Source organism: Tauraco erythrolophus, chromosome 5 (assembly GCF_009769465.1).
Source record: "Tauraco erythrolophus isolate bTauEry1 chromosome 5, bTauEry1.pri, whole genome shotgun sequence".
Lineage (NCBI taxonomy): Eukaryota > Metazoa > Chordata > Aves > Musophagiformes > Musophagidae > Tauraco > Tauraco erythrolophus.
Window position 1 is genome coordinate 1,087,346 of NC_141469.1, and position 15,562 is coordinate 1,102,907.

General features: G+C 45.3%; 1 protein-coding gene across 1 annotated transcript; it reads left to right on the top strand.

The window, feature by feature from the left end:
- Positions 1-658: 658 nt before the first annotated feature.
- Positions 659-13,130, top strand: RASSF6 (Ras association domain family member 6). The gene is made up of 10 exons (XM_086612134.1): positions 659-729; positions 5,240-5,318; positions 6,473-6,624; positions 8,604-8,695; positions 9,131-9,315; positions 9,731-9,832; positions 11,070-11,121; positions 11,974-12,092; positions 12,181-12,278; positions 13,055-13,130. Exons 1-10 carry the CDS (start codon positions 659-661, stop codon positions 13,128-13,130), a joined length of 1,026 nt encoding a protein of 341 aa, XP_086468260.1.
- Positions 13,131-15,562: the final 2,432 nt, after the last annotated feature.

A 15,562-nucleotide genomic window follows, 5' to 3' on the forward strand; every position in this document is an offset into this window, starting at 1 on the left:
CCAAGACTCCGTGATTAAGCTTACGGAAGAGCACGTTGTTGGAGTTGCGTGGGTCTGGCTTGCTGCCTACACAGTGTGTTGGAATCACTACACGGTGATCTGTAAATTATATTGCTACATCCCTTTAATTATAGCCTTGCTCCCTCTTTAATATCTCAGCTGCTTTCGTTGCGTGCTGCAGGACTCTGCCTATGATGAATTCTTCTCTTGTCTACTTGTATGAACCTGGTTCAAGGTGGTTTGCTGAATCACTTTTTTTGGTGACCCTGGGCAATGCTCTACATGGAATGAACAAATGAATTTTCACCAGTAAATGGGTTGTACTCTCAGTCTATGAACAAGTGAAGCATCATCATGGAGTTGGAGTCTTAAAACTGCTTGAGAAAGGCCTGGTAGTACTTGGTATTTTAGGTACTGTGATATATTTGGTGGGAACGGCTTCAGGCTTTTATTTTTTAACTACGAGTGGGAAATGTTTGAGTACAAAGGCTAAGGACCAAATAGTCAAAATATGGTTTAGCTAGCCCTTCGCTTGAGCGTGCAAGCCTGTTTCTCTTGAAAAAGTAAGACTTTGTTGTCTTTACTATTTAGTCTTTCATACTGTCATTAATGGATATAATTTTTTAATGTTTTGTTTAGTTTCATCTCTTCTGAATAAATGAATAAAGTGACTATGAAAGCACAGCATCTGCCTTCTGTTTCCATCAACGAGGAGAAGTTCATAACCAGGTAAATGATTAAAAAAACCATTTAATGACTTTACTTAATTCGAGTTACTCCATATTTATTCATTAACAGAGGATCCTGTAGGGAGGTGAGCCTGTAGCAGCCACAGTTCCTAAATCTTGCTTTCTCTCAAGTGTCTACGCAATAATATTACCGTTTATATTGATTTCTAGGGATAGAGCATTAAACATTTTGTCTATGGATTTTGTTCACTAGGTAGGACAGATCTCTTAGAGGATACTGAAATAAGATGTCAAACTGGGGAAGACAACCTTACTGTCTTGGAAGTCTAGTGGAATTGCAGATGGGTTGCAGGGTTTAACTTGAGCTCTAGCTCATTTGGGTCTCTGCTCCCACACAACAAGGTTTCTTTGCAGAAGGACCTCTTGGGCTGCTGGCTCTGTTCTGTGGTGAGTGAAAGTGGCTCTTCAAGCTACCTGTGAAAAGCTTGGAATTGTACTCAAACTGTATTTTATGGGATGCTTTTCCACGGTTAAATCTAGCTGGTAGGAGTTTATCCTAGTGCTGCCATAAACCCTGAGCCTCCTGGCATATACCTCCATCACCTTTTTAGGGGATTATTTTTTCCCTTGTTGACCAGAGCCCAGGAGGAAGAAGGGACTCTAATCTCATTGCATTTCCATCCATCCCTCTTGATGTTTCTGTGGGAACACAGAAGCAGCTCCTATAAATGCACCTGGGGATGTGGCCTGTGATTGTATTTCTCTTCCTGCAGTGGGTATTTCCATCTAAATCCTGATGCTTTTATCTGTGGCTTGAGCAGTGCTGTTGGTTTCTCCCTTTTTAAGGAAGGGTGTCAGAGCTTTGCTCAAAGCACAGAGAACAAATGCATCCCTCCCTTTCTAGAGAGTTCTTCCTTTGGTACTGCTGCTCATTTGGGACGTTGTGCTTTTGGGTGGGAGGTAATGAATCCGTGTGAACTCTAATATACTTGGCATACAAAGCATTTGGAAATGTACTGGATGAATTGGTGTCTCTGGATTTCTTTCCTGTAAATTTGCCTGTTTAAGTGGTGAAGTGTGGATCCTGGTTGACAGTCCTCCGCACTACAGTCATGGTTTCAAGTACTGTTCAAGGTTTGTTACCTTGCAAAAAGAAAAGAAGCATTTGAAGAATTGCTGACACAGTCTGTATGCCCTCAAGCTTGCTTCCAAAGCTATTTCCGGACTGTTGTCCCTTGTCTATGCTTTGAAGCTGCTGTTCTGCTACTCCTTTCAGTTGTATCATGAGGACCTTGCTGACATGGCAAGCCTGCTGTTGGAGTTGCACAGTGGCTGGATGGAAAGGCTGACCAAAGCTGTGGGATTGCTTGGCTGGCTGAACTATTGTGTCTTCAAGTGTAACTGCCATAAATATCTGTAGGTAAATGTGTAGGGCTCAGGAGAAGACTTGCAGTAAGGTTAATGAAGTAAATAATTGACACCCAGAGTGTTAGAAGGGAATGCAGTTAACCTTGCTGAGTTTAGTGGTGCAGCCCTTGTCCTTACGTTACCTGCTGAATAAAACCTTGGTTCTTTTCCTTCCTCACCAAGGGCAAAAGCTCACCAAGCAACAGGGCACTGCCAGTTTTGGTTGATTAAGTGGAGCGAAGGAGGGATAGGATATGCCAGGGAAAGCTTTTAACCCACACACTCTGTGTGCCCCTCAGCCTCAAACGCAGTGTGGATGCCTGAACTGGCATCCCTGCTCCCACCGCTTCCTTCTCCAGCGTGTCAGCGGCCAAGCCTGGGGGATGGCCCCGTTCCTGCTGACCAGTCTCTGTGTTGGGCTCTTGGGCAGCCGTGTCCATCAGCCCCATCTCGGGCCCTCTGCTTTGATGCAGTGTCAGATGTCTGCCCTCCTTGCTCTAGAAGCAGGAGCAGATGCTACAGATGTGTATCCCATGCAGAGACACATGGTGATAGGGTTCTGCGCAGCGTTTTTCAGAGACACTGTTGTCCAGATGCTTTGGATATGTAGAAATGGTAAGAGGTGGCTGAGAAGGGCAGTTTTGTCTAAGCCATCAGTTGGGAGCTTCCAGAGAGACCGTAGACAGAGGAGGCTGAGGATGGAAGAGGAGCACATGTGTCATAGGCCACAGAAGAGGGTGTTTGCTGCTGGAGTAAGACAGTCGAGGAGAAGATGCTCTTGTTGTCTAATGGATATGCTTCTCTGCATACGTAGCAGTTTCCACCTACATCATTGGTGTTTCTTCACATGATCCATCCCTCTGTTCTTTTGCACTGATTTCTTGGACTTTATTCATGTCTTAAGTGAGATCCCCTGAGCAACTTTCAAGTTCACACAGTTAGCTATGTAGCCATTTACGTAGAGTAGATGGTGACTCAATCTGATTAGAGATGCAATGAAATAATACTCTGTTCACCCTGAAAATGTCCTTCTGAACTGCTTTGCACTGATGTACAAGCTGATCCCTTTCCTAGGGGAGACATCACTCTTAGGTATGTCGTCTCTGATAAGGATGCCACTGGCACCATCAACAATGTCCTCATCATCTTCGATGTGGGTGCATGGTGACAGTTCAGTAAAATTCTGCTGAAACTACTCATGCCAATGTTTCCCGTGCCCCAAGGCTTTTTTGTACAGTTCTTAACTAAATGTATCTCTTGCAGAAGGAGATGTGTAATATTTGGCATATAGTCTTGGTCCATATGCTCTTGCACCTCTGTTGCTTACATTTTCTTGGTGAACTCTGAAATTTCTGGTATGTAACTTCGACTGAGTGTCAATGCCATGTGTGACTTGTTCTTTAATGACAGGGCTAGAAGTCAGTTCTTGCGTTGGGGGCTTTTTAACTTAATATTGGTGTAGAAGGTCATCTTTCTTCTGTTAGTACATGGTCTTGGATAGTTTCAGTAGGTCTCTGTGGAACCTTCTTGGAGAAGAGTTTGCAAATGCTGTGTGTGCCTGTGGTTGGACTGTTTTACTGTCTAGTACTAAACAAAAACAGGGGAAAAGGGACCGTATTTGGAAACAAACTTGGTGTCTTCACAGTATGTTAAACCATCTTGACTGTTAGTCATCTCAGTTGGTGCTTCAAGCTCGTCTGTGAGGAAGAATTGATTGTTTTCCACACACTTGTTAACCATGGCTTAGTGATACCTGCTGGAAAATGCTTTCTTGAATTACCACCTAAATAATCTTTTGTTAATTGGTGTGGGGAGGAGTGTTGAATTCTTGATGGTCCTGAAATACGTCAATTCTGTCTTTGATCCTCCTTAGCCTGAGCTGCATCTTGCTTGTTGTCTTGATGGTTTCTGCCACTTATGGTTGCCCCTGCTCTGCTTTGGGCTCTGTCCATGTGGTGTGTAACCTTGTCAAGAGCATTGTGAAGAAGACAGTGCTGTGACCCAATTTGGCCTGGAGGTGCAATTCAAGCAGCTTTGCTCCCAAGATGTTCCCATGTGTGGATACTTGTACATGGCAGCACGGCGCTGCTGGCTCGGGATCGGCAGCTGCTTGGCAGGAACTGGAATGTGCTTTTCCACAGCACTGGTGCCATCAGCCCCCAGCCTGTGTCTGTGCACCTTGGCAGGGTGCTGAGCAGCACAGTCTTTGCTGAAACTTCTCTGGAGGTTTGGAGATCACATAGTGAAAATCCAACAGCTCATGTGCTTGCTTTCCAGACCAAGTTGCCCATGGTGGAAGGTGGGGGCTGTGGCCCCAAAACTGACATGTGAGGTAGCTCTAATGGGGTTATTTTGAAATGCTGTCGCATGAGAAATGTTCTTTGGAAGGTCTTCTCCTGCAGTGTTGTGAGTTTGATGGATGGAGACAGGTACAGTTATCTCCAGTAGTGGTACTTAAAGATGGAATTATAAACATGACGAGCACCAGCAGTGTGCCTCACACTGCTGTCCTGCCTCAACGCAGTGTTTGCTAAGCAGATTATTGCCCTGCTTTGCCTTAAATTGCAGAATGAATTTCTTTTTGAAATCTGAGATGATGGGCAGGTTTATAATCCTTGCTTGTGGGCAGAGGTTTCCTTCATCTCCATCCTTTCCCCTCCAAGCAGACTTAATGCAAAGCTGCTATGTTTGAAGGAGGAGTGAGGAGAAATGTTTTGGCTAGGCATACTGTACATGTTTTGAAATAAGAGTATCCAAAAAAATATGAAAACTGAACGGAAACAGTCAAGCAGGGAAAACAAATTGTAACTTAACTAAAATAGTCTGTATCCTGTTTGCTTCCCCCTTGTGACTATAACAGAATTCTGAAGTACAAGTTATTCTGGGGCAGTGTTACTCATGTTACATCACACTGTGACTAAGGAATTTCCTCTCTATCACGTCGTTCAAGAGAAATTTATAAGCAATTCGGTGTCCTGATAAAATTCCACTCGCAGAAAATGCTGTATTAATCATGAACAAAGCTGTACAAAAATGCAGTGAGTAACACAGGTACAGGCTGTTCCTCTGCCACTTAGCACTTGGATCTCACAGTGACAGAGATGGTTCAAAATTATGCTTTACATGATGATCTTTTATTCTAGAGAGCAGCTCAGTTCTCTTCTGAAGACTTACAACTCTTATTATTCTGATCAAGAAAATCTGCAACTGTCACATAATCAGGTAAGGATCTATATCAGAATAATGGAAAAAGCCCTGTGGAATGGTAGGAAAAGCACTCAAGGGCACTGAGGTTTGCAGCTAGCCTGAGCAGTGCAGGATACTGGTTCTGTGTTGCTATATTAAAGGGAATATATCACTGGGATAACTGGAGTCGAATGCTGTAAGGAGAAGAGAGCAGAAATAGGTTTGTTCAGACTAGTGGGAGTGTCAGATTGTCCACTGTGATGGCCTTGTTGTCCCATTCCTTAATGTACTGCAGGAAATCACTCCTTGGGATCATCTCAAGTCTTGTATCACTAGCTGGGATGGATTAGTAATGCAAATAATTCTATGGAGTGCAGTTCCCCCCAGCACCTTGAACTTGAACCCCCAGTGTGTAATGGCAGGGCTGCTGTCACTGGTCCAGGAGAGAACACCACCTCCTGCAAGGTGAACCTTGGGTGCAGACAAACTGCTTGTAAGAGCAGCCCCAGGAATGGGCAGACCAGGAGGGCCTGTGGGGCTGAAGGATGGATGAAAAGCATATAATCCTGTCTCATACCACGCAGTCCCTGCTTTAGAGCTGTGAACTCTTGTCCTTCGCAAGCTGTGGTTCTGCTGTTGTGCTGATATCAAGACCCAGAAGGACATTAGAGCAATTAGGGCAAAAGTGGTCTGAAAATGGGGAGTCCTCACTTCTGTCCCAGCTTAGTCTGCAGTGACAGCCTTGTGTGTCAGCAGGAATGGGGACCTAGGACATGTTCTGCACTGATGCTGTGGACTGTGTCAAGGACCACTTCATTAACTGCTGCTGCTTCCTTTACCAGTGGTGGTTGTTCCCCTTTACCACCTTGGTAGCCCCCTGGTTTAAGCAGAGCTGGTCATCCAGGTGGAACAAAGAGGATTTGCCTGGTAATTGTATGGAGTTACGGACACGTTGGTCACAAAAAACCTCCTGGTCCAAGTCAGACTAACGCTGCCACGAGACGAGGCCAGCTGCACTTTTAGCTGTTGAGGAAATATCTTAAGTTGGAGATGGCACAGCATCTGGAGGTGACCTGTTCCAGGGCTGTGTCACTCTCAGTGATTCCATCATCTCCCTGTTACTTTGAGGGGTGAGCTATTATTATTACTCAATTATTATGCAGCAAATCCTTATGCCTTTTTTTTTCCAGCGAGAAGGATGCAAACCATTTCTCGAAGGAATCTTGTCAATTTTTTGGGGAGTCCGACATCCTATCCGCTTAAAAATTCAGGATGAGAAGCAGATACCTTCCTTTGTAACCCTGAAGTCAACGGAGAATGTGGGTTTGTTCCCTAGTAAAAGGTAACGCATGAACTTCCCCAGGAAGGAGGCAGACTGGTATTTCCAGGCAGCTCATGTAGGTGGATATGGATATCATCAATGGATATGCCTGGCTGTGTATCCCAAATTCCCCAAAGCTTGTGGCGGTTGATTGCAGAGTACTAAGTGCTGTGGTCTCTCAACAGCTTCTGCTGGGCAGGGAGATGAATCTTTGTAGCATCTTTGTCTGTCTTAGAGCTTCAGAGCAGTTGAGAAGGTGGACAAGGCTGCTCTTGTCTATACTGACTGCACCTGTGCAAGAACTCAGATTTATGTATTGAAAAATTTACAAACAAAACCAACAAACTAAAAGTAACAAGAAAACCCCAAACCCAACAAACCCACGTGTGTCATCTACACCTAATAGGTTTGGTAGCCCCTGAAAGACGTCACGTTGGTGCACGTGCTACAGCATGGAGCAGGGAGGTGGTAGGTTCGTGCTGAGTGCCTCATGCAGGATCCTTCCCCAGGTGCTTCAGACACTGCTGCTTCACAGGGCCAAGTTCAAACCAGGAAAGGAATACTGGTTTTGACCATGCAAAGTGATATTTTTAAAAGCCCTTAAAAATAGAGATGGGCTGTTCCTTCAGGCTCCTGCCTATGACATGTCCCATCTGAGTGCGTTGTGCTGATCTGACTTGGGCTGGTTGGGCCATATCTTTTAAAACTGATGGAAGTTCATAAAATATTTCTTCTTTCTGTTTGAACACTACTTCTCCAGCCTTGGTTGGTGTATTTTGGAGTGTATATGGTGAGTCGAAGCTGAGTCATGTGTAATATGGAGGCTGAGCCAATATTTACCTTGAATGACTCCCTGCTAAATCCTGTATCTGGGAGCTCGTTTACTTAATTATCTGTTGTCTTAGATTGCATATGTTGAATTGTGGGTGTAGTTTGACTTTCATTGCAGCTGGGGAGTTGCAGTAGTCAGGGTCCATCTTCCTCCCTGTCTCTTGCTTTGGAAATCCAGGGATGGAAGCTGGCAGGAGTATCCAGAGAAGAACTTGAGTCTGAGGCTGATTTGGTGTTTGCTCTTCACCTTGACCAGATCCCCTGGTATGGGGAGCATGTGGCCTGTAGGACAGGGTCCAGTCTGGTAGTTCAAGTCAGGCTTTGCCTGTTGGTTCTTAAAAAACTTAGGACTGGTGGAGATGTGAATGTTACAGTAAGTACTAATTCACCATCACGGAAACGTGAAGCTGCCCTGACATGCTCGAAGGCAAGCAGAGCAGCTGGGCTGTTTGATCTTAAATGAACTTGTTAAATGTGTGGAACACGAGGGAGATGGTCGTTTGGTGTGTTCTTGGGAGTTAGTTGAATATTGTTTTAAATATATATAGGGAATGAATTTTAAATGTTTTTCTACAAATTGGTTTATTCTCAGTCAGAGCAGTAACTGGCCAGAGCCTTCCTGCTAGAGAGTTCACGCAATGATTTATGGCAATAGTGACAGAAAAAAAGCTGGGTTTGCAAACAGGCTGGATGCAATTCCCTGCTCTTTACAGAACTGGCTTGGGTAGCACGAGGGGCTGGTGTGGTCATTTCATCTTTGATGTCCCCATCAGTCTAACAGACCTTCTGCATCTCTGACTACTTAAACCACAGTGTGTGTGTGTTCTGCATGCCTGCTTGGTCTCCTCCATGTGATTAATCCAGGATATTGCTGCAAAATGGATGAAAAATTGCTGCAGGTTATTGAAGGGGTCTCGTGGTCGATGTTTGACAGCTCGAAATAGCCATATGTTGCGTTTGGGATTCCTAGTCATAACTCATTTGACTACTTAATTTTATTATGGGACAAATGGCAATTCTGGCTTCATGTGCCATGTGGAAGTCAAGTAGTGTTCTAGAAAGGCTTTGAACAGATGTAGTGATGTATTAGATGGAGCTTGGCCACAGGAGGAACTGAAATCGCTGAGTTTGTGGAATAATCAACTCTAAATGTGTGTTGTGTATTGCAGGGGAATGACCCGCTGGGGAGAATTTGATGATCTACATCATATTAGCGGGGAGACCCTGAAATCTGCTGAAGAAAAGCCAGACCTTGAGCCAAGTTAGTGTTGATGCTCCTACGTCCACTGAAAATTCCTTTTTTATGACTGTGCAGAAATAATTTGACCATTAGGCCTTCCCTGCCAGGAAAGGGAATTTTTTTTGTCTCTATTGAATATCTTTGACATGCTAGTGAAACAGTGACATCGGAGTGGTGAGGGGAATAATTGCAGCGCAGATGACGTTGCAAGCAGCTCGTGCTAACGGGCAGTGACATCATCCAAGAAACCTTTCCCAAGAAGTGAAGAAAACAGGGAACTGTGGCCGCTGCACACAGCCTATTGCTCTGCGTCCTGTGCCTATGCCTTGCTCCCCTTACGCTCACCCAAAAATGGTTAAAAAAAATCCTTCCACTAAGAATGTTCTTGCTGTGGGGCTGCTGGCCGGGGGGGCAGAGCAGCTGGACCCCACGCTGATGCTGTTTCCTTCTGTCCAGGTTATTCCCGCTACGGAAGCTGCACTCTGAGGTCCCAGGGCGAGCAGGAACATGACTGTGCCACCCTGCCCCGGGCCGCCAGCCGTGCGGCGGCTGTGTGCAGGAGGGCCAAGAACCCCATGAGAGTCAGAGCAGAAGGAGAAACTCACAGGTTTTCAATTAACGGCCACTTCTACAACTATGAGGTACAAAAACTTTTCCATTACTTCAGCTTGGGGACTGGGACAGATAAACATCTCAGCAAGCTTCTGGACATCTCCTGCACCCCCTTAGGCACCAGGGACTCTTCCCACTGGCCCTACCATGTGGCCAGGCTGGTGTCACTGGGCTTTGGGCTCAGCCCCTGGTGTTTGTTTTCAGGGTCTGCTCCAGAAGGTGGGTTTCAGGTGCATGTGGCCACTGCATGGTGGAGGTCCCTGGCACTCGTGTACACCATGGATGCTCTCTGGAGGGCACAAACTGCTCTTGCTTCATGGCAACAGCACAGCTGGCAGCTCGTGGTGTCCCAGCTCTGACTGCTGGTTTATATCCTTCTGAGCCCCAGCCATGGACTGCTGCAGCCTTTGTACTCATCCCTTTTGCTGCTGTTTTTCTTCCTAGACATCAGTCTTCACTCCAGCTTTTGGATCAGAAACCAAAATAAGGGTTAACAGCCAGATGAGAACAAGACAAGTAATTGAACAATTGCTTCGGAAGTTTAAGGTAACTCTGGGTGTGTGCAGGAGCAAGTGCAGCTGTGTTCTAGAAACCAGAACTCCAGTGTGGTGTGGAAGGCAGGACACGACTGGGAGGGGATAGAGCATACAGAAAAACCACACGGGCCACTTCTGAGGATTGCATTGGCTTTATTTTACCAGTATTTCACGGCAATTTGGAGTCTAGGAAAGGTTTATTGGGTGTCTAGTGGGCAGTGCAGGAGGACCTGCAGAATGGTTTCAGCTACCAACTGGGGCACAGGAGGGAAAAGGCTGCTGCGCTTCCAGCCTTTTCCAGCGCGGTGTAAGGACGTTTGCACATGGCCGTGCTTCCCTCTAGTGACGGGCACTATCATTGAGCTTTGCCTGAAACAAAAGGGAATTCCTTGTTGGCCGGAGTGGCTGGGATACATGTTCTGTTAGATCTGGGCACATGGAAAGCTCTGGAAAGTCAGAGTTAAAACCCAGTGCTCAACATCTGTGCCATGTTGTCTGAAATGACCTTTTTTTTTGCCTTGGAATTTGTTTGGTACCATCTTCTTCAAAGGCATTCTACCCAGTCAGAAAGGTGTTTACCATTGGTGCTGTATGTTTCTAAAATATCTTTATTTTATGTAGCTTCTTAGTGGACATTGTTGTATAATTCTCCATTTAACTTGCCTGGAGACTTGGCTATTGCAGAATTAGTTCCTACAGTTAGTAAGACTCAGTGGTGTAATAGTAAAAGGAGAAGTTGACTTCTGTGAATAAAAAGATAAGGAATGGAGTGACAGAGCAGGTGTAAAAGTTCTCAAGTTGTAGAGAAGAAGTTCAATGTGAGTGTGCAGGCAAGTGGACAGCAAGAGATATCCTGGGTTTTACCCTAAGGGTGAAGCTTTTGGCAGATGTGGAGGTCACCTGAAAAAAGTTTTATGCAGGAGGTGAGGAACAGGAAACAAGACTGGAAGGATGTGGTGGTGTCTGAGAAGGTGTGTTAGTGATTGGGGCATTACAGCAAGGTTAGCCATCATGAGGTGGTGGGGTACAGGGGTATGAGCAGGGCAGCACAGCTTAGCCAAATCCAGTATCTTGACACTTTTCCACCAACAGGATCCCAGTCTCAGACTTGGAATTAAATATCTAAGTTAAGAAGCACGGCGAGTATCTGCTGGCAGTGCAATTCTCAGAATGAGCAGCACTTCCCTAGTAGACTTTTGTTGGGGATTTATGAGTACGCACAAGATGGGTGTGTTTGTTTTTGACAGATAGAAAACAGCCCACAGGAATTTGCACTTTACATGATCCACGCGTCCGGAGGTGAGTGTGAACCGCTTCACTTGGAGTCATGGCATGTATCCCAGGTGTCTGTCCTAGAGCAGACAGGGTGGGCTCAGGGTGGCGTTTTGGTGTTTCTGGAGACCCCTTACAGATGTGTCCTCCTTGGATGGAGAGGAAAACCTGAGTCATTGTCCCCTGGGTGCTTTCAGCATGCTGCCAGTAGGGCCAGTTCAGCAAACATGCTGGTTTTTCCCTGTGTTTAAAGGCTGTGTGTAGGATGCTCTTCTACTTAGGTTCTGCACAGCTGTGCACCAACCATGGCATGCCAGGCTCCGTAACACTGGCAGTGTTATGGCATATTTTAACTGACTGTTTGGATGGTGGTCCTGGGCTGCAGATGCCTACTTTAAGTCCTCATTTTTTCAGTGGAAAATAGTTAATTCCACAATGTAATCTACTCTATTCCTTCAGGAAAAAAAAAGGAAATAATATCGTTATTAAAAGGAATACCTGAAAGAATGGGAGAGACAACTCATGAGCATGTACCTGAAATGTCAAAATGCAAATTGGAAATTATGTTTGATAATTATGAAGTAGATGGTGGTTTTAGGTAGTCATGGTAGAGCTGATAGGCCTGGGATCAGTCTGTTAAATGCTGATGTGGCTACCTGAACTGCAGCTTTTTTGTGTTGCATCTACCCATTGATTTAAAAATGCTTTGCTTAAGTGGGGTGCCACATCCTCCTGCAAACCTGTCTTAGGCCTGTTAGGTATCTCATAATTGGACATCAGGCAAATGTAGGATTTTTGTCAAGGAAAAAGACAGACTGCACGAGATGAAGAGGCACTGTTGCATGTTCTGTGTGTCATGACAGTTCCTTTAAATCCCAGAAAAGAAGCAACTGAAGAGTGAAGACTTCCCCTTACTGCACAGACTCTTGCAGGGGCCCTCGGAGAAGATTGCCAAGTTTTTTCTCATGGACAGGGATGTGGAGGAGATCAGCAGTGATGTACGTAAATCACCAGTTCTAACAGCTCATGGGTTTTGTTTCCCCAGTTAGTGAACGTGCTAATGAGCATTTCTTGTCATCTGGATAGGTTGCTCAGTATATTCAATTTCACCTGAGCTTTTTGGAGTCAATTCTGCACAGAATGAACGAAGAGGAGGAGAAGGAGATTCAACAGACAATTGCAAGGTGAACAGAAGGAAAATGATTGGGCTTGCTTCATTTGCAGTTATGGGTTGGCTCAAGGGGGGCAGGTGTTGATGTAGCAGAGTGTAGTTAGAACACTGTGCTGGGACTTAAATGTAACTTGATGAAATTGATAATCCTTTCTGTATCCTGCATACCCAGGTGAGCCGCTGGGGATAAAGATTTCAGAATAAATTCTGACTACATATACAGGAGGGGATCTTTAGAGACAGTTTGGACCCTCAGGGTCACTCCTGTTGACTTGGTTTGGTTTCTGAGCCTTAGGCTGGTTCCTCAGTCTGCTTGCTGCTATGTATTTCCTTGAGAGTAAAGGAATTTTTAAGAGTACCACAGTCTGTAAATGCATTACAGACTGTGGTACTATTTAGGTAGCGTAGCACTGCAGTGAGATTAGTGGGGAATTCTTAATGGGACTTGAAAGCTTCACTTGTGCTCAATGGTGTGAGTTCTTGTGATGGTCGCTCAACACACTGGTATGTCTAAATGTGTCTGTAAGTCGGAATCACAGGGAATCACAGAATCCTGAGGTGAAAAGGGATGAGAGTCTGCACCAGCTCTGGATCTGTTACCAAATGACCATCTGATAGTCACTTGGAATTGAAGTAGCCAGGAGATGTAAAGGAAAAAAAAATCAATTGCTTTTTTCTATCAGAAATGCTTTCCTGATGACATTACTCAGCCATTCACATAGCACATTAGGATTTGGGTTCAATTTTTGCAGGATTGTGTTTGTTAAATGCACTCTCTCTTCATCCCAGGTACCTAAAAGAGAAGAGCATGATACGCCAGCACCTTCGTAGTCGAACTGTTAGAAAAACAGAGACCACGGTTTGATGTGAACAGCCCACGGCCGATTCCCTGCGCAGCGCCTTTGCCCAAGGCAAGTCTGTGTCTGCCTGAAAGCTCTGTGACTGAAGAGCCCTTAAAGCACAGGGGTGTGCCAGGTGCTGCAGTTCCTCTTGATAATTATGAATTGGGAATTGAACTGGCTTCTCTACAGCTCTGAAACTCAAGCAGGGAACCACCTAAGAAGGTGAACTAGATCCCTCACAAGACGCAGGCTGAACCTGGCTTGAAACTTCAGCTACAGATGAAATCCTATGAAAAGCACAAAGCTTGAAACCCTGCTCATTTAAAAACCATTGCCAAAAGTCTAGCATTTAAGAAACATATCACAATAACCCATGTGCTAACGGTACAGAAAACATGAAAATTGAGTGTACGGTTTGCCTTCTATTAGACAAATGTTGAATTCTAGTACGAAGAAGCTTCTTAAGAGTTGAAGTTGCAAAAGGTATTTATGTATTGAAGATTGCAGTTAGGCTGTTCACTTAAATGAAAACAACAAAGAACCTGTGCCAGAGAGACGTGATGTCCCACTGGTTTCAGACTGGGAGAAGCCTAACCAGCTTAAGCTTTGAGCCACAGTTAGAAAAATACCACTGGAAACCTGTCCGCTGGATAGCTGTTCAGCTCTGCAACCTGGGAGGCAATTTACTGCTGAAGTATCTCTTGAGCTGCAGAATAACCACTCTGAGGACTATGACATCTGCGTGATGGGGTCCTGGAAGGCATCTGGGCATGTTTGGTTATTGAAACAAATGGTTTGGTGTTGCTTCCTGTGTTTGGTGCTGGAAAATGGAGATAAGTGTTTGATGTGAGGGGCTGAACATCCCATCTGTGGCAGGGCTGTGCTGGCAGCCTTGGCACTGAATGTCCCATCTGTGGCAGGGCTGGGCTGGCAGCCTTGGCACTGCACATGCCATCCAGGCAGGGTTGCCCTTTTGGCACAGTGTGGCCCTGATGCAGTGTGTGGTAGCCAGAGATCAGGTCCTGATGGGTGAGTCGTGCTGAATACCAAAGCTCCATCTGTAGAGATGTAAATAAACTCCAGTTGTGCACAACTAATTGCCTCCTGAATGAGTCTGGTTTTTACATGGTATCTGTGTTTTGCCTCAGCTACTTGGGGCTTATGCGGATAACAAGATGAACACCATGAAAGGGGAGGAATCAACGTGCAGAAAATGTCACTGTGAAATCTATCAAGTATGAAAAACTTCGCCCTGCAGGAGATGATGTCATTGGGATGGTAATTTAAAAGTCAAAAGCCGATGTGGTAATTGAAACTACTGTGATTGGGAGAAGAGGTTTATTTTACTGTAGGGTCTATTATCATCCTGCCCAGGAAAATAATTACGGGCAAGGGAGCACAGAGGGGAGACATGAAGCTAACTCAGCAATTCAGATGCATGGTGGGAAATGACAGTTGCCTTGGAGGAGCAAATAGAAGCTCCATGAAGCCGCAGAAGGAGGTGCATGAGGGTCACTGATGTTCCCCAGGGACCTCTTCAAGTGCAAGTTAGCCCAGTCCCTGGAGGTGTGGAACTCACCTGAGAAGGACTGGTTCCACTAGCAAGGGATGCTCAAGTCTCAGGTAGACCATGGCCAAGTTCTTGGCCAAACCTGAGCAGGAGTGGGCAGCTTCAACCACGGCACTGAGGCCAGGTATGTTCCAAGCAGGAGCTGGCTGGATGGAAGCACGATGGAAATAGTGCTGGAGACAGAATAGGAACAGACCTCCCAGACTGGATTTTGGGCTTGCTGCTGATTGAGTTCATCTGAGGAGCAAATCACAACCCTTTTGCAAAGGGATATTTGGGTAGTTCCAGCTCCTGACATGGAACTGAGCTGGTCTGTGGTGGGTGGACAGATAGTGAGTGCTGCAACTGTCTCTGCCTGTGCTGTGGCACTTGTTTCTCTTTGGAACTGGGAAAAAGAACTGCAGTGTTTTTATGCAAACTAGGCTTTTTGTCTTACCTCTTCCATTTCATGAACACTTGAGTAGTTGTAGGAAGGTGCACTAAAAAGATAGTGGAACAAGGAATACTCCGGATTCCTTGGTCTGAGATTAAAAGAGAAATTAATGGACAGACCATGTGGAAAAGAGAAAGTGTTTCCAGGCACATAGTCCAATGCTCTGGATATGTACACAATCCCTAAACCGAGCCCTTTGTGCCACCATCTGATGTTAAATATGTCAATCTGTTTTATTTCACTGGTCCTGCTGAGTTGGGACTGAAAAATGCTGGAAAAAAACTGTGGAGCCTGACACAGATTTGACTAGAGCCCACTGCTTTTTAAGGGCAGGTGAAATCAAGCTGCAGCTTGGCTGTTGTGAGTGGTTCATGGATACTGAGCTGATGGAAATGAATCATTTCAGACACAGGCAGGAACAGGAGAGGAATTTATTTCCAAGGGTTATTGGA

Excerpts from the sequence above, each read along its gene's own strand:
- RASSF6 (XM_086612134.1), top strand. The coding sequence starts at position 659 with ATGAATAAAGTGACTATGAAAGCACAGCATCTGCCTTCTGTTTCCATC. Across the intron at positions 12,093-12,180 it reads TGGAGGAGATCAGCAGTGAT|GTTGCTCAGTATATTCAATT; the intron begins GTACGTAAATCA and ends TCATCTGGATAG. Across the intron at positions 12,279-13,054 it reads ATTCAACAGACAATTGCAAG|GTACCTAAAAGAGAAGAGCA; the intron begins GTGAACAGAAGG and ends TCTTCATCCCAG.